Genomic DNA, 24,322 nt, shown 5'->3' with positions numbered 1-24,322 from the left:
ATACAGTACGTACTCCTGATAAGAGTACCTTCAACAGGCAAGACCTTGTCATAGTTGGGACCATAAATAACTGGAAATAATGGTCAGCAATAAAGGCACTCTTCACTTAACTCAATGACCCCTCAATGATGTAGTAAACCTTTGTGGTACCAACTTCTCTTTCAGCCTGCTCAGCTCAATTTCGGTGAATATTTTGTTGTTGACCAGCTTTGGTGTCATCAAATTAACCAAAATGACAATCACGTTAAAGAATTATGGCAGAGCCCATCCCAGGAAACAAAATAAAACAGTTTTAAATGAACATTTGAGATATCATACAGAGCGCTAAAACATGGAAAATCCACATACGGTTAAAGTAGAAGCCGAAACACTATAAATGATTTAATTTCTTGTATTTAGAAATATTCGTGCGCTTGGAACATGAAACTGGTTTCTTAATGCTAGATAGTTGTTTAACCAATAATGATTTGATGTAATATTAAAACTCACATCCATCACATGATAGTTTACAGTGGGAATAGTGACACGCGCAGGAATATAAATTTGAGTATTTTGGGGGATAGATACAGTATGTCTCATTCAAACATAAACTTAATAATCATTGGGTCTTTGTTCCAATAAAAAAAAACTATTTCCCAGGTGGCTAAAATCACGTCTATTTCATTGATTTCCTGCGATCATCGCGAGGAAGAGGCGGAGACACGTTGAATCGCTGACAGAAATTTGGAAATTTTGTTTTAGCTACTGTATACCTTGTTGTCAATTTCATGGCGCAGTAACCAGTGAACGTCAACAATGCTGACAACACTAAGACAGAATAAAATTGCCCACTAGGTATGAAAATGTTACATACTGTGTGCTTACAAAATATTTTCTCGTCAGTTTAACATCGCTATCATTGTAAACAGAACATCCATTGCTATCAATGGCGCGGGTGAACCAACAAAGTTATCCCGAATTATTTTAACAACATTCCTTGAGACGTTGAAAATAACAAAAGATCCCAGGTGATTCATGCAAATGAGTTTAATTCACCTTAGTGATCAACTAACCTTTCGAACTAGTTAGCACTATGTTTAAGAAGACAGCTCTCATCAGATTGCTGGTCATAATTCAGAAGACCGTTTTGCCACTGGACAGGAAACCATCGAGTCTGATAAGACCTCCCTCGGGTCGCTGAGGCTGGGAATTGGGCATAGGAGCTGCCAATTAAATCAGATTGCTACCATTATCCCAGGAGTTGATTCTTGGCAGCTGCCCCACACTCCCCGTTGTACTGATGTCAATAAAACCAATTCAAAATACATGCGGGTGATTGCTGGATTGTCTTACGAGCTTCCATTGAACCGTGATTTTGGACAGATGCGTCAACTCTTCCCCATTACTCTCACACGCATTCTTCCTTTATTGTCCCGTCTTCCATTCTCACTTTCGTCTTTTCAGTTGCTTACATTTAGAACTTAGCAACAACAATCTCTCTGTAATTACCGCGGCTGACTGCAGAAGGTCAGCGTTAACATTGTTGCCGGTGACTAAAGCGCTGCTCTATTTTCCGTTCTCTCACAGTCCAAGATGTAACTTATTCTCGTTAAAAAATTCTGCATTTTGGTAGACTTCCGGCATTTTATCGGGGGGGGAAAAAAAACTTTAAACACATTTCCCAACGCTGAAATACTTTATAATAAGCCCACTGTGTGGTGACTTGAAGACAACGGTTTCTTGGAACATGAAGAAAACTACTGTAAGTGCCATTATGGAAGATCACGGTGAAGACCGGCGGAAGAGATAGTGCTGGGAATGGGCAGCCTCCCTCTCCCCGGATCCATTCACCCTCGGGCAGCCTGCTCGGGACCGGCGGTGCCCCGGGCTGGGGGCAGCCTCGCACACACGCCGGTGTAGCGGCGCGCGGGCAGCGCGGGCAGCCCGGGCAGCGCGTGCCGGCGGCTGGAGTCGAGTCGGCGGCTCGCGGGCGCGGGGAGCGCTGATCAGCCAGCGCTCAACTACACGGCGCAGGCTCTCGGCTTTTCTGGTTCTTCCCTTCCCCTCTCTCCCACCGACGTGAAGAGGAAAACAACAAACACTTCAGCAAAAAAATCTTTGGAAACGAAAAATTGAAGGGAAGAATGTGTGAGAGCCCCCCATCCCTGCAGAGCTTTGCCGATTTTAAATTTGGTAAGTGTGTAAGGCTTTTTAAAAAGAATGTATTTAAAAGCGGTATATGACCTTTAAAAACTATATATCTCAGGTAATTGTTCGTATAAAATTATTTGATAAATGCATTACCTCACTAGTTACATTAAATGCGGCTGGCTGTCCATTTTTAGACGATTGTAGTGCAACCTGACTCAAGCACTTCATTTTTTTTTTATTTGAACCAAGCATTCTGCTGTTTTATTGCAGCACAAGCCCCAGGCTGGCTTTGCAGTCCACTGCAGCGGGAATTTAATGTCAATCCGGGTTTCTCTTCAGCCTGTTGCGGTGCAGATTTTAATCAAACGCGGTCAATGATGTAATGTTAGTGGAGAATGCGCCTAGGCCAACTCTGTACACTGCACTACACAAGGAAACCAGAGAAGATGTCAAGGTATGCTGTAAACTGCTGAGATCAGCTCCCCAATGTTAAGATTTTATTCCAGATGTGTTGTGATTAACTCAGTTGCTAGATTTGCCTAGTTAAACGGTGTTACAATTCACGTTAAACTCAGATACAATTGGGTATACTTGGAAATGTCGCCCGTGCAACATGCATGATTATGTGTTTGTATTGTGAAAACATGAAGACAAATTGCAGTCTTCCGGGCTTTCCCGAAAAAAATAGAAAGTTTTCTGAAGTATATGTTGATGGTGTCTGTATTTGAAATAACGCATTAAGTGTTTTCATAAAATCCACGATTTCTCTGCTTGGGTATTTCAGTAGCCGTTGCTAAAATAAGTTAAACTTTAATTTTACTGTTTTGGCTCAAGAGACACCAATACACTTTAAACTTTATTTTTTTCTTTTGAAAATCGCTTTTAGATTATCTGGGGTTCTCATCTAGTTTGGTATCTGATTCTTCCTAAAAGTTTTAATTCCTGAGTATCTGGATATATTGGATTGTAATTTAAATTTGGAATCAGTGAAGGGAACAGCCAGTTGGAGACCCTGGGTTCCCACCAGAGATTGCTGCAGAACTATGGTCCAAAGGTCTCAGAGGTATGTTTAGGTCTTTGTTTTATTCAAGGGTCTTGGTTGTCCCTGACAATGCTGGCAATCATTGTCCATCCCTAAATGCCCCTGAACTGAGGGAGTGGTTAAAAGTCAATGACATTAGTAAGTCTGGAGCCAGACCAGGTTTTCAGATTTTCTTTCCTGAAGGTCGTCAGTAATACAAAAGGGGTTTAATATTAATCTGGCTGTTTCATGGTTACTGCAACTAGCTGTTTTAATTGTAGCTTTGATGACTTAAATTTGAGCTTCACATCTGACATGGCAGGAGTAACATTCACCTGCTGGATCAATGGACAGATGGGCTACTATAGAGTAATTTTACTACAGTGCATCTATTTGTCCTACAAATGGACCAACAATCCAAATATCAAGTTCAAATTCCACCATGGTTTCTGTGGTATTTAATTTTCTGTAATAATCTGGAAGTTCAGAAAACAATTTGTTGTATAAATGATGATCAAAAAAATCATTGGAATTGGGGGGAGGTAAAGATGTGTTTGGTGGTAGGGTACTGTTTAAGATGGCGGAATTGTGGAGAATAATTTGTTGGATGCGGAGGCCTCATGAGGTGGGTGAGGACAAGAGTAACTCTATCCCTGTTGGGGCAGTGGGAAGATGGAGTGATCGCGGATAGCGGTGGGAAAATGGGGTAAGGTGGTAAGTAGAAGTATTTCTTGGTGACCAACTATTTCAATCCAAATCCCCATTCCCATTCCAACATGTTGGTCCATAGCCTCCTCTTCTGCTATGGTGAGGCCATTCAGGTTGGAGGAGCAACACATCATATTCTGTCTTGTAGCCTCTGACTTGATGGCATGAACATCAATTCCTCCACTTTCCTGGTAATTCTTTTCCCCTCACCCTTCCCTCTTCAATTCCCCGCTCTGGTCCCTCCTTACCTCTTCTTCTCACCTGCCTATCATCCCCGCCTAGTGCCCCTCCTTCTTCCCTTTGTCCAATGATCCATTCTCCTCTCCAATCAGATTCCTTCTTCTCCAGCCTTTTCCTTTTCCACCTATCACCTCCCAGCTTTTTACTTCATCACCCCACTCCCACCCACTTGGCTTCACCTATCATGTTCTAGCCTGATTCCTCTAGACGGAGGACAGTGGTGGTAGAGGGGATTTGGTTAGGTCTCCAGCGCTTCTCCCTATAGATGCTGCCTAGCCTGCTGTGTTCTACCAGCATTTTGTGTGTGTTGATGTTCTAGCTTGTTCTCCTTTTCCTCCCCCTACCTTATTCTAGAGTTTTTCCCCCTTCATCTCCAGTCCTGATGAAAAGTCTCAGCTCAAAATGTTGACTGTTTATTCATTTCCATAGATGCTGACTGATCTACTGAGTTCTGCCTGCCAGCATTTGTGTGTGTTGCTCTGGATTTCCAGCATTTGCAGACTCTCTTGTGATTACTTTCATAGATATTCACTGCAAATATTTTTGCTGTTCAAGTGAGATAATTGTAATAAATCTACATCAGTAGGTGTCATATATTGTATGAAAATATTTTTCTACAATTAGCCAATCTTTCTTTAAATAACTTATTTTCTAAATAATTCTTATTTCAATAATTGATTCACAAATTCTGTAATCCTGTTTCAGCATGTCCAAGGACTGGAATCTGGGTAGCTTAATAAGACCAGGCATAAAAGTAATAGATCTTGAATAGTACATACTATAGTGCTTTAATAGTTGTTTCTGATTTACTAAAATCTGTTGCATTTATAAACTGCCTATTTGAAGACACTTATTAAGTGAAGTAACTTTTCTGTGAACTTAAAAAAAGATTTATTGCTCCTTCTGGACCTTTTTATTGTTCTAGTGGTTGGATGTATGCTTGTAGTAAAATTGAGCATCAAGAAACGTACTGTGAATCCTGAGGTGAACAGAGAATACAGTATATTCTTGTGGGTAGTACATATATTCTTTCATATTTTGCTGAATGTTAGGGTATAGTTGGCAAAAAATATGAGCTTGGTTGGGGTCTCAACTAAAATGGTAAAGCAGTGTTGATAAATTGAGCTTTAGCTAAATTTAAAGGTACTGTATAAGTTATTGTATATTATAACTTTGATATAACACACCTTTGAAATTGTGGAATTGATGTTTTTATTGATTATCTTTTCTGCATTAATAGCCATAATAATGGACCTTTTCAAATGTGACCTTTATTTATCTTGCAAATGTTACTTTTCGGAGTTCTTACTTTGTTTATGGATGCTGGCAAACTTTGTAGTCCATCGTGCTCTTTAGATTTATAAGACCTAGGAGCAGAATTAGGTCATTCAACCCACCAAGTCTGCTCTGCCATACCATCATGGCTGATTTATTATTCCTTTCAACCCTATTCTCCTGCCTTCTCCACGTAACCTTTAACACCTTGATTAATCAATAACCTATCAACCTCTGCCTTAAATATACCCAATTGACTTGGCAAAGAATTCCACAGGTTCACAGCCCTTTGCCTAAAGAAACGTTTCCCCATTTGTTCTAAGTGGATGTCCCTCAATTCCGAGGCTATGTCCTCTGGTCCTAGATTTCCCCTAATATAGAACGTCTTCTTCACATCTACTCTATCCAGACCTTTCAATATTCAATAGATTTCAGTGAGGTCCCTCCCTCATTCATCTAAACTCCAGTGATAACAGGCCCAGAGCCACCAAACCTCCTCATGTGTTAACCTGGGGATCATTCTCGTGAACCTCTTTTGGACTCACTCCAATGCCAACACATCTTTACTTAGATAAGGAGCCCAAAACTGTTCACAGTAATCTAAGTGTAGTCTGACCAATGCCTGACAAAGCCTCAGCATTACGTTTTTGATTTTGTATTCTAGTCCTCTCGAAATAAATATTAACATTGCATTTGCCTTCCTTACCACTGACTCAACCTGCAAGTTAACCTTCAGGGAATCCTGCATGAGGACTCTCAAGACTCTCTGCACCTCTGATTTTTGAATTTTTTCCTTATTTACAAAATAGTGCATGCCATTATTCTTTCTGCCACTACATTATATTCCATCACCCACTTCTTTGCCCTTTCCTTCAATCGATCTGAGTCCTTCTGCAGACACCTTGCTTCCTCAACACTACCTGCCCTTCCACCTATCTTCGTATCATCTTCAAACTTGACCACAAAGCCATCAATTCCTTCATCCAAATCAATGACATACAACATGAAAAGAAGCAGTCCCAACACCGACCCCTGCAGAATATGATTAGTCACTGACAGCTAACCAGAAAAGGCCCCTTTATTCCCATTCTTTGTCTCTTGCCAGTCAGCCAGACCTCTATCCATTATAGTACCTTTCCCATAATACCATGGGCTGTTATTTTATTAAACAGCCTCGTGTGTGGCACCTTGTCAAAGGCCTTCTGTAAATACAAATTTAAAAAATCCACTGACTCACTTTTGTCTTTCTTGTCTTTTATTTCCTCAAACAGTTCCATCAGATTTGTCTGCATGATTTCCCTTTTAGAAAACCATGCTGACTTTCACCTATTTTATTATGTGCTCCAATCACCCTGAAACCTCATCCTTAATAATAGACTCCAACATCTTTCCAGCCACTGAAGTTAGGTTAACTGGCCTATTAGTTCCTTTCTTTTGCATCCCTCTCTTCTGAAAGAGTGGAGTGATACTTGAAATTTTCCAGTCCTCAGGAACCGTCCCAGAACCTAATGATCCTTGAAGGATTATTACTAATACCTCCTCAATGTCTCCAGTTACCTCCTTCAGAATTCTGAGGTGTAGTCCATCTGGTTCAGGTGACCTATCTACCTTTAGATTTTTCAGCTTCCCAAGTAATAGCAAATATACTCACGTCAGTCCCCTGACCCTCTCACATTTCTGGCATTCTGCAATTGTCTTTCACAGTGAAGCCTGACACAATATATTTATTAAGTTTGTCCACCACTACCACCTCTCCAGCGCTATTTTCCAGTGGTCTGATGTGCACTCTCATCTCTTTTACTCTTCATATATCTGAAAAAATCTTTTTACATCCTCTTTTATATTATTGGCTAGCTTACCTTCATATTTCATCTTTTCACTCTTTATGGCTTTTAAGTTGCCTTGTGTTCATTATTAAAAGCTTCCCAATCTTCCACTAATTTTTGTTATACTATATGCCCTTTTGCTTTTATGTTATCTTTGACTTCCCTTGTCAGTCACAGCTGCCTCGTCCTGCCTTCAGAATATTTCTTTATCTGTGGGATATATCTTTTCTACACCTTCCGAATTTCCCCCAGATACACCAACCATTGCTGTGCTGCCATCATTCCTGCTAGTGTTCTCTTCCAATCAACATTGGCCAGCTCCACTCTCATGCCTCTGTAATACTGATAGTATTACAACTTTAGCTTCTCCTTCTCAAACTGCAAGGTGAATTCTGTCCAATTAGGATCACTGCCTCTTATGAGTTTCTTTACCTTAAGCTTCCTAATCAAATCTGGGTCATTACATAACACCAAATCCAGAATTGCCATTCCCCTCATGGGCTCAACCATGAGCTGCTCTAAAAAGCCATCTTGTAGGCATTCAGTACTAACCAGATTTTCCCAATGTACCTGCATATTGAAATCCCCATGATTATCACAACATTTCCCTTTTTACATGCCTTTTCTGTCTCTCATTGTAACTTGTAGCCCACATCCTAGCTACTGTTGGAGGCCTGTATATAACTCCCATCAAGGTCTTTTTACCCTTGCAATTTCTTAACTCTACTCGCAAAGTTTCCACATCTTCCGATCCTATGGCACCTTGTTCTAAGGATTTAATTTCATTTGTTACCAACAGAACCTCACCACACCCTCTCCCTACCTGTCTTTCCTTTCAATACAAGGTGTATTCTTCGATGTTAAGCTCCCAGCTGTGATCTTTCAGCCACGACTTTGTGATGCCCACAGCATTGTACCTGCTCTCTCTAGCTGTGCTACAAGATAATCTGCCTTATTCTGTATATTGTGTATATTCAAATATACCACCTTCACTCCTGTATTCATCACCTTTTTTGATTTTGGACTCCTTTTACAATTTAACTCGTATTACTGACTGCAATTTTGCCCTATCATCTGCCAGTGCTTCCTCACATTCTCACTGCACACTGCGTCTACTTGTATACCAACTTCCCAATCTCAGCCCCATTATTTCAGTTCCCATCATCCTGCCAAATTAGATTATACATTCCACAATCACTCTAGCAAACCTTCCCGTGAAGATATCGGTCACCTCGGGTTCATGTGTAAACCGTCCTTTTTGTTCAAGTCATACCTTCCTCAGAAGAGATCACGATGATTCATAAATCTGAAGCACTTTCCCTTGTACCAATACTTAAGCCACGCATTCATCTGACAAATCATCCTATTCTTACCTTCATTGGCATGTGGCATAGGCAAAATCCAGAAATTACTACCCTGGAGGTCCTGCTTTTCAGTTTTCTACCTAACTCCCTATATTCTTTCTTCAGGACCTCCTCCTTTTTCCTACCTCTGTCTTAGTACCGATATGCACCTCAACTTCTGGCTGTTTACCCTCCCCCTTTAGAATACCATGGATCTGATGCGTGGCATTGCTGACCATGGCACCTGGTAAGCAATATAGTATCCAGATGTCTCTTTCATGTCCGCAGAATCTGCCTTCTGCTCCTCTAATGATGGAATCCCCTATTATTACTGCACTCCTCCTCTTCCCCTTTCTCTTCTGAGCCATAGAACCAGGTTCAGTGCCACAGACCTGGTCGCTGTGACTTCCTCCTGGTAGATCATTCACCACCAACAGTATCCAAAGCAGTATACTTATTATTGAGGTGAAAGTCTGCAGGGGTACTCTGCACTGACTGCCTTTTCCCTTTCCCTCTCCTGACAGTCACCAGGGAACTGCTTCCTGCAACTTAGGGGTGACTACCTCATGTGGCTGCTATCTGGCACCTCCTCATTCTCCCATTTAAGCTGAAGGTCATCAAGCTGCAACAATTTCTTAACATGGTCTCTAAGAAACTGCAGGTCCATGCACTTCATGCAAATGTAGTGATAAGGGAGACTGGAGGTCTCCCAAATTTCCCACATCTCCCACAAGGAATATTCCACTCCAGATCCATTCTCAGCACACTATGTACTAACAGAAAAAAAATTACTAGAAACTTTTTTACTCACTTATTTAGAACCTTCGCCTGTGCTTACTCAAACCTATTGAACCAAAGCTGGACCACTCTATCAATACCCAATTTCACCAATGGCTGCTGCACTTACACCTCATTTCTTTTTGTTGGCCCCACGCATATTGTCGCCTGCAAGGAAAAGCCGAAAAGCAACTGAGTTCTATTTAAATCTCGAGCTGCTTCACCAGTGAATAATCGTACTGATTGCCGTGCATCAGGAAAAAATTGTAAGCGGTCATTGTCATTATCCTTCTACAGTGGATTCCAGTTAATTGGGCCATTGGTTAATCAGCACTGCCAATTTGGGACGACTCAAAGAGCAAAATCTAATTGTGATTATAGCCAGGTTTCCCTTCACTTATTTGGAACACTATCCTGCTTAATTGGTACAGGAGACTGTTGCCAAATGGTTTCTAACTAATGTTCTAACTAAATATTCAAACTAATGATTCACTTGTGTGGTCAGTAGACACTGCACCATGCTTAGAGCAAACAGTTTTTAAATGGCATCAGTTGCATGTGTTTCTTTCAACAAGCAGTGATTTTTGTCACTGATAGTTGGTGAGAAATAAGCAGTAAAACAATTCAAAACTGTTTTGCTCACTGAGGTTTCAAGCATTCAGGCTTGGAGATGCGAGAAACAGCCAGGAGTGAAAATGAAACGACTTTACTACTTCAGCAATTTCGGAACTTGGAAGAAATTAAAGGTATCAACAATCATCTTGAATGTTACAATAAAAATGAAGATTTGGAGGATGCACTCCTCAAAAGCATTGGATGAAGATGGTCCTTTATCTGCATTAGGTGTCTGCATTGATTTTGTTCATTTGGCAGTCAAACAAAAGAACATGACAGCGTATGCTGGACGCTGTTGATAACAATTATGATCTAGCACACAGTTTCGTAGTAATGTAGTAGTATTTGTAGTGTTCCAATGGTTCTGTATTTCATTTAAATGTGTTACTCAGTTAAAATTAGTTTGTCGTTTTTACCTTTTTAATTATTTCCATGAAACTTTGGCTATTTGGGGCAGCTGTTTAATTGGGCCAAAATGTACTGGACCCAATTAACCAGAATCCACTGCATTTGAAAGGACAGGATATTGTAAGTACATCATATTTGAATAAGTAAGTTTACTATACCTAGATGACCACATTCATCTTAAAGACGAGAAATCCAGATGCTGGAATCTATCACAATTTATCACAGTTTTCTCTCCTGCTATAACAAGACAGTAACAAAAAAGGGATTTTGAAAGAATTGAGGAAGTGGCCTGAAAAGATTTGTTACACAGAGGATGATTAAGTAGAATACTCTTGCGCAAAGATCAGTTTAATGAGTTGGATTAGTTGCCTAGTTTGGAAAACGTTATTATAACTGTTAAGGTAGGCCAATAGCTTGTTTAGTATTTTTGGTTCCATATCAAAAATATTCTTTTTTTTTAGTTTCCTATTATATGGAAATCCAAAAATTAAACAATTTTAGTTTTGTTAATTTAATGTTAGCACCAATTATCTAAGATTTTTAAAATTATTGAATATATAAGCTGTTCAGTTACTTGAGAGTTAGATATTTTTCAACATGATTTTGTTAACCTTTCAAATTGAAACCTACAAAGAATAATTGGAGATTTCCTTAATAATTTTTCATCGTTCATAATTTGAATAATGTGCACTTTTAATATTTTGTTAATTCTTGTAGCTGATTGCAATTCTCTACCTATGGTTGAAATGAACCATATAGAAAGATGCTGCAGTGAGCAAATTAATATTATTCTCATCATTGCCAAATCATAGTCAGTATTTCTAGAGAAAAGCATTTCAGCCAACAAACAATATTACTAATGTATATATCTCCTGTAGCTACAGCCATCTGCAGTAGAATTTTGAATACAGCATTTTCTATAGAGAGGTGGTGAGGTGATTACATCACTGAAGAATTATGGGATGAGTCACTAGTGATTCCTGGCAACTGGATTTTATTCCTACGTATGTCACTTGCAGTGCATCATTCCTGTACTGTGTCACTTAGCAGTAGAAGTATGCTCAAAGCAGAAGCTGCTGTTACATAGCATTGTTTGACTTTCCAGCTTATGTATAGTGCTGTGGCAATCATATTCATTGAATCTCTAAAATATTCCAGGAATATTTCAGGCAAATATTATTTCTGAAAATTACTATTCAAATTACAATATTCGGAACAAACTGAAGCAACCATTGTTGTTCATTCTGCAGATTTTTAAAATATTGGTGCAGAACACACATAACAATTACACACACATGGAATAATTTCTGGAAATTTACTGGGGAGAATGCAGTTGTTCCTCACTCATCACTCTTCTGTTGTGCCCTTATCAGCGACTTGAATGTATTCAGAGCAATCTTGGAATACATGGTAAGATGTAATGACCATGACAAGGGAGAGAACCCTGCAGGAATGACAGGGTTACAAACAACAGTGGTGGTTTCTAGGCTGGCAGGTACCAAAGGATTAATAAAAAATCAACTCCGGTATTCCAGACATATCGTCCAGATTTTAAGGTTGAATTTTAAGTTTGACCAAATGGGCAAGTAGTGTGCAAATTGTTACAAAGTAAGTCATCCAACACATTTCAATATTGACATATTGCTGCAGAGACTTCCCTCCACCATTTCCCCGACCAGGTCCTGAACTACAGTAACGCAAGCAAGGAGGATCATCATTATTGAAATGTTCCCACAACCCATGGACTCACTTTCAAGTACTGTACTCTTTATCTCACATTCTCAATATTTATTACTCTATTTATTATTATTATTATTTCTTTTTGTATTTGCACGGTTTGTTGTATTTTGCACACTGGTTGAATGCCCAAATCTTTCATTGATACTATTATCATTATTACTGTATTATGGATTTATTCATTATGCTCACAAAAAATGAATCTCTGGGTGTTATATGTACTTTGTACTTTGATAATAAATTTACTTTGAATTTTTGAACATTTTCATTAGAAATCAATTAGAACCTGCAAGGATGACTCCAATATGATTTCCATAGAGTTATGCAATTCATACTTAGTTGTGGCAATAAAGCTTTGGAATAAGTATCTGAGCTCCTAGAAACATTTAAATAATTTAGGGAAAAATGAGGCAGTCTTCTTATGAAACCTCTAAGGAAATCTTAGGCTTCTTCCCTTCCTTCCATCACCTACCCACCACTATCCTGACCTTCACAAATTGTGATTTTAATGCTAGTGGCAGATTGCCTTGATTCACTTTGCTGACATAGTTGTGATTTTAACTGTATCTGGGCAGGTCTACATTGAAATAAATGAGATTGGGGAATTAAAATCTACTGTTTTTCTGCATACCTGTGCACTTATCCGGGATTAAGATGCATCATTCTTGGCAATAAGCATAGCTGCAAAAGCACAATCTCAGCTCTTGCTGCCAGTCATGAAATTGGCCATAAATCTACTTTCTTACATTCTAGGATGGCTGCCAGTGACTATTGAAATTCTGAAGGGATCACGTTTGACCATAATATTTCACCTTATATATTGATGATATCGATGAAGGAAATGATGGCAGTATAGCCACATTTTCTGATGATATGAAGATTGGTGGAGGGACAGGTGGGTTTGCAGAGACAGAGTCTGCAAAAGGACTTGGACAGATTAGGAAAGAGGGCAAAAGAAGCTTCTGCCTAAACAAGATGTATGCCTCCTTTTCACTCAAAGGTACCTCAGTATCTCTCTATGGCTAATAGTAGGAAGCAGAGGATGTAGTTGGAAGGGTGCTTCTTTAAATGAAGGCCCATGTATAGTGCTGTGCCTTTGTCATCTGTATAAAAGATTTGGATGACAATGTGCAAAGCAGAGGATGAGTAGCTAGAACTTTATTTATTGGAGCTTAGGAGACTGAGCAATCATATAGTGGTGTATAAAATTCTGAGAGGCGTAGATAGGGTGATTGCATGAGTTCATTTCCCCAGAGTTAGACAGCAAAAGTAAGCCAGGGAGCTGTAGGCCAATGAGCCTGCTAACAGTGATGGGTGTGTTACTTACTGAGGGGGTTCTGAGAGAAAGGATTTACCAGCATTTGGATGGATAAGATCTGATTAGGGATAGACAGCACAGGTTTGTGTGTGGGACATTGTGTCAAACAAACCTGTTAGAGTATTTTAAAGATGCGATGAAGAAAATGAATGAATTAATGAGGGTAGAGCGGTGGACTTAAGCAAGCCATTTGACAAGATCCCACATGGATGGCTTGTTTGGAAGGTTGGATCACACGAGATCCAAGGAGAACTAGCTAAGGGTATATCTAGTTGGCTTGATGGTAGGAAGCAGAGGGTGATGATAGAAAGTTTTTGTTTAGTTTGACAAGTCATGTGGCACAGAAAAATGTTTATTTAAAATAGTACCCAATTCTATGGCTATTCTACACTCATCAGCTATGGTACTCTTTAAGGGGACTTAATCTCCCCCAGCCACCATTTTACTCTTTGGATGCCTGTAGAAATCCCTGGGATGTTCCTTATCCTTGCCTGCTGGATCCATCTCACGCCCTCTTGATTTCCTTCTTAAGAGTGCTTCTACACTTATAATCATCAAGCGATTTGCTTATTTCTGATTGCCTAAACCCAATGAGTTCAAGAGCCACAAGGTAATGTCATAGCTTTATAAAATCCGGCTTAGACCATGGTTGGAATATTGTGTTCAGTTCTGGTCTCCTCAGAGGAGATTTACTGGGATGCTGCTTGGGATGGAGAAAATGTCTTATGAGGTTGGGTTGAGCGAGCCAGAGCTTTTCTCTATGGAGCAAAGGATGATGAGAGGTGGCTTGACAGAGGTGTATATGATGACAAGAGGCATAGAGTGAAATTATAGCCTGAGATAGCCAGCAAGTTAGGTTGATCTTAGAGTAGATTAAATGGCAACACATTGTGTCTGAGGAGCGTGTACTGTGCTGTAATATTCTATGTTCTCATCAGAATGTGCTTGATCAGTGACTTTTCAGTTACTTGCCCTCCCTCACTCCCTAAGAATAGGTCCAGTTTGTGCCTTCTGTGATGGAGTCCTCTGTATAATAGATCTTGTTACGTTTTGCCATTTAAGTCCTGAAGAAGGGTCTTGGCCCGAAACGTCGACTGTTCATTTCCATGGATGCTGCCTAACCTGCTGAGTTCCTCCAGTATTTTGTGTGTGTTGGTTTGGATTTCCAGCATCTGCAGAATTTCTTCTCTTTATTCTATATTTACTGTTTTTGCCCTGCAGTAGTTGATATCTCATACATGTCTGGAAGAGAGGCCATCTAAAACAGGCTTAGCACCTTTGGTATGGTAACCACAATGAGTTACCCCAGTTCTAACGTATCTCTCCAGTTATCTCAACATCTTTCAACTCCATAGGCACAAAATAGAAAACAGAGAGGAGAACAAGTAAACAGAATGTAAGCAGAAGTAGTATGTGCAAAGTATAAGAAGTAAAAGCAGTTTCAGTTAAATTCATTCAGTATTTTGACTTTGGGTAATAGTGAACTGAATGAATTAAATATAAAAAAAATCCCCTGTTTATTCTTAAGGAGAGAGAACAATGTTTTGGGATGTTCAGGTCTGAATAATGCACAAAAGTATTTCCTTTAATCCCATGGCTTTCCTTCATTTGCTTTCCTCACTCTTTCTGCTGATTCTGCATTGAAGTCATTTACTTGATCCCGGGGATATCCCTTTTCACCAATTATGCGTAAGCGTGATTTTCATTCATTGATACAGGTATAATTGTCTGTCAGGTGATAAAGGAACTATACCACTTCCTTACAGGTATTAAGCTGCCAGTACACACTTGTGATGAGTAATACAGTGAAACGTATTCATATTCACAAAGGTTCAGAGTTCTATGAGGCTTTTAAGGACAGATGTGTTCTTTCAGTTCTGCCTGGCATAAGGGATCCTGCCAAACTCACAATTAGACAGCTTATCCTTTTTGTGTTTTGAAATTAATAGTGCAGTTAAAGATTTGAAAAGCCCAGCTGAACAGAACACCAATGACTTTTTTATACGCTACTGTTCCGTGTTGTGTGTGATTATTATAATTATGATCAATCAAGACTGTCTGGAAAGATCCATTGGCAAATGAAAACTGCATTCACATTCATTGAGTTATCTATAGAGATGAGTTGGAGGTCTTCATCCAGCAGGTGCCATAATATTGTAATCAAAACACAAATTGGGGAAAGGGTTAGATTGCAGGGCTGAAGGTTGAGGAAGGAGATAGACAGAGAATTTTAACACTTCATAGCTGTATAAACATTGCTCAGTGTTTATCTACATAAAGGGAATACCATTTTCATTCTTTGTTCCCATCAGTTCCATTTTCTCTTCATGTGTTAGGAAGAGGATACTGAAGGCAGCTTCTTTTGATATTAGGTTCATTAGTCCAACAATTAACTTGCCTCTTTTCTTCTCACCCACCTATCACTTCCCTCTGGTTCCCTCCTCCTCCCTCTTTTACCACGGCCCACTGCCCTCTTCTATTAGATTCCATCTTCTTCAGCTCTTAACCTCTTCCACCTATCACCTCCCAGATTCTCACTTCATCCTCCCTCCCCCTTCATCTGGTCTCACCTATCATCTGCTTGCTTTTACTCCTTCCCCTCTACCCACCTTTTCTGGCTTTTGTACCCTTCCTTTCTAATCCTGATGAAATGTCTTGGTCTGAAATATTAACTGTTTATTCCTCTCCATAAATGCTACCTGACTTACTAAATTTCTCCAGCATTTTGTGTGTGTTGCTCAAAATTTCCAGGATCTGCAGAATTTATTGTGTTTGGATTTACCAAAATTATTTCTGGTAAATATTATTGGAGCAGAATATTAGCAGTGAATCATGCCATTCCATTTTGCTCCATTAAAGGTACAAAACCCTACCTAAATAATCTTTTCGAAAATATCACAAACTTAAAAATCTGTGTCTATCTTGATGCTCTAAAAGACCTTCTTTATCACTTATCTGATGGCCAAGAAGGAGAAAACATCAGTCACTATATTAAGTTGCAGGACAATTGTTGGAAAATGTGTCGCCCTTACTCTGACATCTTGAAAAAGGATATCAGATCATCTGTGTGATTGAATGTTTGCAAGATTCAACATTCATTGACGATAAAAATGAAAAGATGTTTGGCTAAAGCATTGACAGTCATTGTAATTTCTGTAAAAGCTTGTCTCAATTTAGGAAACATCAGTTAAGAAGAGATGGAATATATAGCCATGGTTATATTTACTATTCATCTGCTATATGCTTCTAGCCACCGATAGTGATGACTTTCTTTGAGGTGCTGCAGTCCTTGTCCTGACTGTGCAGCCATGATCGGACTGAATGAAAGTTCCATCATATTAGCCTGGTCATGTCCCAAGCTGATGAACATTTAAGTCTAAATTGCAGTGTATTTGATTTGGAGGGAAACCTCAAGTTAATGCTATTGCAACCAATCCTCTTCTTTGGTGTTCTCATCGTCACCAATGTCTCTAGGAGATGTTGCCAAAACAAGCTTGCCTAGCTGTATTTTATTACTATATATGTCAACAGTGTGCACTGGGGGAGTAATATTGAGTTCTGTAGACAGGCAATCATTAACCCTGATTGTTTTGCAGTATTCTTCTTGAATGTCATAATTTCCTATTTTGTTACACACCTGACCTGCAATCTGTAAACAGTGTAGGAATAGTGAGCATTTAAGAGCTGAATTAGCTATTATAAGGAGTCCAGTGTCAGTCTTATTTTTTCTCCATGTATTGGTATGGTAGCTGGAGTAACCTGACCAGGAAAATAATGGGACATTAAAAATGAACTCCAGCCTGAGCAGTGACTTGGATCTGCTCCAATTTGTCTACTGGCACAGCAGGTCCACAGTAGATGCTATCTCATTGACTCTTCACTCAACCCTGGAACATCTGGACAGCAAAGATGCATACATCAGGATGTTCTTTATCAACTACAGCTTAGCATTCAAAACTATAATTCCTTCAAAACTAATCAATCATTTTCAAGATCTTAGCCTCAATACCTCCCTTGCAATTGGATCCTCGATTTCCTCATTTGTAGACCCCAGTCAGTTCAGATTGGCAACAACATCTCCTCCACAATTTCCATTAGCAGAGGTGCACAGAAGGCTGTGCGTTTAGCTCCTGCTGTACTTGTTTTACACTTCTGACTGTAGCTAAGAACAGCTCCAATGCCATATTTAAGTTTTCCGATGACACCACTGTTGTAGATCAAATCAAGAGTGGTGATGAATCAAAATAGAGAAGGGAGACTGAAAACCTGGCTGAATGTTGCCACAATAACAATCTCTTACTCAGTGTCAGCAAAAGCAAGGAGCTGAGTATTGATTTCAGGAGGAGGAAACCAAAGGAGCGTGAGCCGGTCCTCATTAGGGGATCAGAGGTGGAGAGAATTAGCACTTTAAATTCCTCTTTGCAATTACAATGAAAGCTTTGCAGTGCCTCAACTTCCTTAGGAGTTTGCAAAGATTCGGCATAACATCTAAAACTTTGAAAACTTCTATAGATGTGTGGTGGAGAGTATATTGACTAGTTGTTTTATGGAAAGGCATTGATGTATGGAAACATCAATGCCTTTGAGTGGAAAATCCTATAAAAAGTTGTGAATGTGGCCCAGTCCATCACAGGTAAAGCCCTCTCCACTGTTGAGCACTTATACCCAGAATGTTGTGGCAGGAAACAGCATCTGTCATCAAGAACTCCCCACCACCCAGGTCATGCTCTCTTCTCACTGCTGGCATCAGGAAGAAGGAACAGGAGCCTCAGCACTCACACCACCAGGTTCAGAAACAGTTACTACCCCTCAACCATCAGGCTCCTGAACAAGAGGGGATAACTTCACTTGCTCCATTATTGAAATGTTCCCATTTTCAATGACTGTTCATATCATGTTCTTAATATTTCTTTCTTTTATGCTTGCTGTTTGTTGTCTTTTACACACTGGTTGTCTGCCCTGTTGGTACCATCTTTCATAGATTCTTGTATGATTATTTGATTTATTGAGTATGCCTGCAAGAAAAGGAATCTCAGATTTGTATATGGTAATATTTATATATATTTTAATATTAAATTTACTTTGTACTTTGAAAGTCCGAGGAGACAGTTGGACTCATTATCACTGCCAGTCACTATCTGAAATAAGACGGTACAGTGATATACTTAACAGAGTTGCACCCACACAGCTCCGCCTGCCTGGGTTCAGTTGATAGAATGTTGGTTGGGGGTGGCAGTTAGGGGAAAGTTTGTAGGGAGAATTAAAGACATGAATGTAACTTCTTGTACCTGAGTGACTAATGATGAGAGAGGATTCAAAGGTTATGTTTACAATCTATATGACTGTGACTCTGTTGTCCATGGGAGCCATTCTATGCTTATGACAAGTAGTATAATGTTATAAGTTTTATTAATTATTGCTTGCTCCAAAATAATTAGCACCTGACTGTCATTTTTCCTCCTTGGGTTGTCCATCTTATTACTTACCTTAAGCACGACTAGTGTAAATATGTGCATAATAGTTGGTAGAGGTTTGAACCAAACAGTCAGCTGCTTGACCTGCTGAGAGCACTTACTAGGTCAGGCAGCATCTGTGGAAAAACAGTGCTAGTATTTTGCATCAAAACCCCTTAGTCTGTTCTGACCTGTGAGGTGGATAAAATGATATTAATGTAAGCTCAGTGTAAATGGATGTTAGATGGTCAGCATGGAATTATTAGACTGAAGGGCCTGTACTTGAGCTGAATGATTCTCATGTGGTATAAAGCTCATGTTTTCCAAAAGCCTAAATCTTTTAACATTCTTCTGCAACCTGTTAGGGGCTCATTCATTAACATAAGAACTAGACATTGTTATGAAACCAGTAACTGGTTTCACTTACCAGCAAAGATAGATATGTCAGTTGAAGTCCAATGGTACTATTTTCAAAAGTTTTATTAATAAAGGGGCACAAAAATTAAGGTTAATACAAACATTCAGATAACATGCGTCAATACTCAATCTAAAACGCAGGTACATTAATAATCACTCAGAAATAAGCTCTTTCGTTGTCTAGGGTATAATACTGAGTCCAATTGGAAATATAAAGAGTCACTCTGAAGTCTGCAGGCTTTTCCCTTTTGGTTTCACGTGTTGGAGAGAGAGAGAGATAAACGGAAAAACTTGCCCAAAACATCCGTGGAATCAGGGGAGCGATCTTCCCCGTTGTTAGTTAAAAGCGATCTTCCGTTGGTTCCAGCCACAAACTCCGCATTCGGAATTTAACGCACGTGGCTTCCTTCAAAATGGCTTCCCGTTCCCACGGGAAGCGGTATCGTGCTTCTTGGTGTCTCCTTGGTGCGTCTGAGGGTCGTCCTCTTTCAGACCCTTCTTTATACTGCCTCACGGGATCTCAGGTGTCAATCAGGTTGCAGGTGATGCAATCTCTCTCTCAACCAGCCCACTTTGCCCGAGGGCTTTACAATGTCCCTGCGAGTTGGCACATCTGCAGTTCCCAGGTGTCTCCTGAGAACAATGCCACAGTCGCCAGCTTTTGTCCCAGTGGAATGCGGTATCCAGCACGTCGCTGTCTTTCCATTTCCTGTGTCCATTCGGCCTGTCTCTCTCTCTCTCTTGCTCTCTCTCTCGGGTCATTGACCCCCCTTTCACTAGGGCTCTTGCAATTCTCACAAAGGAGGGGGCTGGTATCATAACACCTCCCCTCTTAAAGGTTTTTTACCAGCGGTTAAAAACACAGAGTGGTACAGAGTCTTACAGAAATTTTGAATCTAACACAATACAGAAGCTTTTCTTTTCACTACAGAGTAATACAGTTATACATTCAAGTCAGCATCTAAACAGGTAACAAGTACAGTGCCCCTTTCCTTTAATACCTTAACCTCACGTGCCATGCTAACGCCTGGCAGCATCAGACTTCAGCTCAATAACCAGCTTATTTATTTGCTTTCTTCAGCAACATAACTAAGGAGGTGTGATCTTAGCTTAGGTGCATCTACAAAAGTTTATGCGAATACTAATCGTTTCGGTCGGTTTACTTCGCCGGCAGGTCTGTCTTTATTATTCACAGGCTTTGGTGCAACCCGTAAAACCTGCTTTGCTGTTAAAAAAAATGGCATCCCCATTAACCGTCACCTCTTTTCTGGCGAGTCCCCCCGTTGGGACTTTGAGTAATTTGGCGTGGTGAACTCCCGCCCGCCTCGTTCATCGGGGCTATTTTTTCAACACCATGCCCCAAACTGTCAAGACCCTTCAGGCTGTTTGTTTTTAATTCCAACTCCTCTTTCAGGTAGCATTTCGAATGCAACCTCTTCACACCCCACCCTGGCGTAACAATAGAGTGGGGGGCCCCGCTATTTCCCGACTCACTCTGTGAGCGATCTGCCAGGTTTAAAATTTCTTCCTTCGACTTGGGAACTACAGACTTTCCGTTTCCTTCAATAACGATCCTCATTCCCCCCTTAAATTCGGCATTAACCTTGGCCCCACTCTCGAATACAAACACCGTGGAACTCACACTTCCCACGGTTACCAAGGTTAACCCTTTTCCTACTGAACCAACCCTATCTGATCCACAAAGACGGCCGCCCCGTTCCCCTGAATCAAACACCTCAGACTTCCCCTGAGCTCTGTTACCAGGTTCAGCACCACGTGCGCCCCCATCTTGGACACACTCAAACGGGACATTGGCCCCTTCCAGGCTTTCAATACCCGTACCTTTTTCAAATTCTAACGTCCCCCGATCCTTCCAGTTACTCTCTAGGCAGCCCCCCGTTGGGGAAGGCGCAACCCTGCGAGCTGAAACAACCTCCTCGGCCATTTCAGCTGACTTCTCCACAGCAAGGATACCCTTCCTCTCTAAGACTGCCCTCATTTCACTCTCGGGACCATCGAGAACACCTTTAGAACTCTGAACTTCTTCAAACAATTCTGCCAAACCAGACAGATTAACCATGTCCAACTCTGGACATTTTAACAACTTTATCCGTTTCTCAACTTTAGTTCCTACCTCTAGGACCTTTCTCTTCACTAAGGGCAGGGCTATTTCCTCTCCCTTACCCCGTTTTACTTTACTGCTTTCTGTTTTACCACCCTCGGAACCCTCATGGTACAGGGTCGGTAAAAACATCTTGGCCAGATTACTGCTGGCCTGATTTAAACTGCTCACTGCTTTTCTGGACAGGCTGCGTGTGACCGCGCATGCGCGATAGCTTTGGGACTCTAGGGGCGGGGCCACCGCACTCCCCAGTCTGCGGGTCGGCATCATAGCTGCCACCGTTTCAAAAAACAAGAAATAACTATCAACATCCGTCTCTTCGAACGGAGGTACTACTCTCAGCTCCCGACTAACATTAAACCGCTCTCTCCTTAGCTCCTCCCTCTCTCTTTCTCTCCCCGCTGCCGCTCTCTCGGCTGCTGCTAACTCTCTGATCCGAATTTCATGCTGTCTTTGCCTCTCAGCTTGATCCTGCTCGTTTTCCACCTCTAACCCCTTCGCCAAATTTAACAAGTCTGATTTGGTGCTCACCTCTAGCGCCGCCACAGTCGCGTTTTTCATAAATTCACACACGTCCATATTTGCTGGTTTTTCTGTCTGGCTACCTGCGTACCAGATCCAAATTATTTTTTTTTTGACTTACAATCCCGATTGACTGACCTCCCCCTTTTTGGTGTCAAATCCCGGACGAGCCCCCACTTGTTATGAATCCAGTAACTGGTTTCACTTACCAGCAAAGATAGATATGTCAGTTGAAGTCCAATGGTACTATTTTCAAAAGTTTTATTAATAAAGGGGCACAAAAATTAAGGTTAATACAAACATTCAGATAACATGCGTCAATACTCAATCTAAAACGCAGGTACATTAATAATCACTCAGAAATAAGCTCTTTCGTTGTCTAGGGTATAATACTGAGTCCAATTGGAAATATAAAGAGTCACTCTGAAGTCTGCAGGCTTTTCCCTTTTGGTTTCACGTGTTGGAGAGAGAGAGAGATAAACGGAAAAACTTGCCCAAAACATCCGTGGAATCAGGGGAGCGATCTTCCCCGTTGTTAGTTAAAAGCGATCTTCCGTTGGTTCCAGCCACAAACTCCGCATTCGGAATTTAACGCACGTGGCTTCCTTCAAAATGGCTTCCCGTTCCCACGGGAAGCGGTATCGTGCTTCTTGGTGTCTCCTTGGTGCGTCTGAGGGTCGTCCTCTTTCAGACCCTTCTTTATACTGCCTCACGGGATCTCAGGTGTCAATCAGGTTGCAGGTGATGCAATCTCTCTCTCAACCAGCCCACTTTGCCCGAGGGCTTTACAATGTCCCTGCGAGTTGGCACGTCTGCAGTTCCCAGGTGTCTCCTGAGAACAATGCCACCGTCGCCAGCTTTTGTCCCAGTGGAATGCGGTATCCAGCACGTCGCTGTCTTTCCATTTCCTGTGTCCATTCGGCCTGTCTCTCTCTCTCTCTTGCTCTCTCTCTCGGGTCATTGACCCCCCTTTCACTAGGGCTCTTGCAATTCTCACAAAGGAGGGGGCTGGTATCATAACAACATTAATTAATGAAGTTAATGAAGTGGTTGAAGATAGCGATGCCAGGATTACATACACACAAGTGATTCAGCAGATGATACAGATGAATAATGCACAAAAAATGCTGGAAAGATTCAACAGGCCAGGCAGCATGTGTGGAGAGGAATAAGCAGTTGACATTTCAGGCCAAGACCTAATAAAGAGCCTTGGCCTGAAATATCAACAACTTATTCCTTTCTATTTGATATCTTATCCTTTGATGGTAGTGAGTTCCAATCCTGTTATGTATGATGCAAAGTATTTTCCTTGCAATCTAATATAATGAAATAAAGATAGACTGTAGAAATAAATATTTGTGGATTAATTAGCAAGTGATTTAATATTAACCTCATACTAATTCATGATGGAGGCTTACATGTATTAAGGAGTGACATTGATGTTAGAATACTTAGTCAAATAAAAAGAGGCTGATGATGATTTTGTTGATACTGCCAAATATTAGTGTGCTGATAATGTGTTAAATATTTTTGTTAACTTGTCAAGCAAACACTGCAGGACCTTGATTATCCTGCCGACCTTCATGAATTTGGTGCCCTCAAGGTCCATCCTCTCAGATCACCTCAGCTAAGACTTTTGCAGTTGAAAGCTTTTGATAACTCAGTTTCAGATGAATCATCTTCGTGGATTTGTGCAGTGATATTTTGAGTCTTCAATTCTAAATCTTATCTCTTGAGTGGGAATCGAGTTTTACATTTAAAAAGTGAATCATAGAGTCATAGATACAGAGAAAAGTACAGTACATTAACAGGTCCTTCAGCCCATCTAGTCCATGCAGTACCATTTAAATTGGCTATCCTATTGACCTGCACCAGGACCATAGCCTTCCTTACCCCTACCATCCATGTATCTATCTAAACTTCTCTTAAATGTTGAAATCGAGCTGGCATGCACCACTTGTACTGGCACCTCATTCCACACTCTCATGACCCTCTCAGTGAAGAACTTTCCCCTCATGTTTCCCTTAAACTTTTGTATCATCATTTTGTATACCTCTATCAAATCTTCTCTCAATCTTCTACATTCTAAAGAATACAGTTCCAACCTATTCAATCTTTCCTTATAATTCAGGTCCTACAGTCCTGGCAACGACCTTGTAAATTTTCTCTGTACTTTTTCAACCTTTTTACATCTTTCCTGTAGATAGATGACCAAATCTGCATACTATACTCCAAATTAGGCCTCACTGACACCTTATACAACTTCGCACATAATATTCCATCTCCTTTACTCAATACATTAGTTATTAAAGCCACTGTACCAAAAGTTTTCTTTACGACTCTCTCTACCTGTGATACCACTTTCAATGGATTATCTACCTATATCCCCAGATCCCTTTGTTCTGCCACA

At 40.6% G+C, this 24,322-nt stretch overlaps 1 protein-coding gene across 19 annotated transcripts in view; it reads left to right on the top strand.

Moving 5' to 3' along the window:
- The first annotated feature begins 1,917 nt into the window (after positions 1–1,917).
- Positions 1,918–24,322, top strand: part of dtna (dystrobrevin, alpha) — a 289,844-nt gene continuing 267,439 nt past the window's right edge. For 10 of the 19 annotated variants that reach the window (XM_073043043.1, XM_073043033.1, XM_073043025.1 and 7 more), the window contains exons 1-2: positions 1,919–2,172; positions 2,401–2,584. In XM_073043043.1, coding sequence (XP_072899144.1) covers positions 2,526–2,584 — 59 coding nt within the window. In that variant the 5' untranslated portion in view covers positions 1,919–2,172; positions 2,401–2,525. Of the gene's footprint in view, positions 2,173–2,400; positions 2,585–24,322 lie in introns of all 19 variants that reach the window. The other 9 variants (XM_073042980.1, XM_073042971.1, XM_073042883.1 and 6 more) reach the window with 2 other exon arrangements.

This window comes from Hemitrygon akajei, chromosome 1 (assembly GCF_048418815.1).
Source record: "Hemitrygon akajei chromosome 1, sHemAka1.3, whole genome shotgun sequence".
NCBI classification, from domain to species: Eukaryota; Metazoa; Chordata; class Chondrichthyes; order Myliobatiformes; family Dasyatidae; genus Hemitrygon; species Hemitrygon akajei.
The sequence above is the reverse complement of the archived record's forward strand: the minus strand, read 5'-3'. Positions and strand labels throughout refer to the sequence as shown.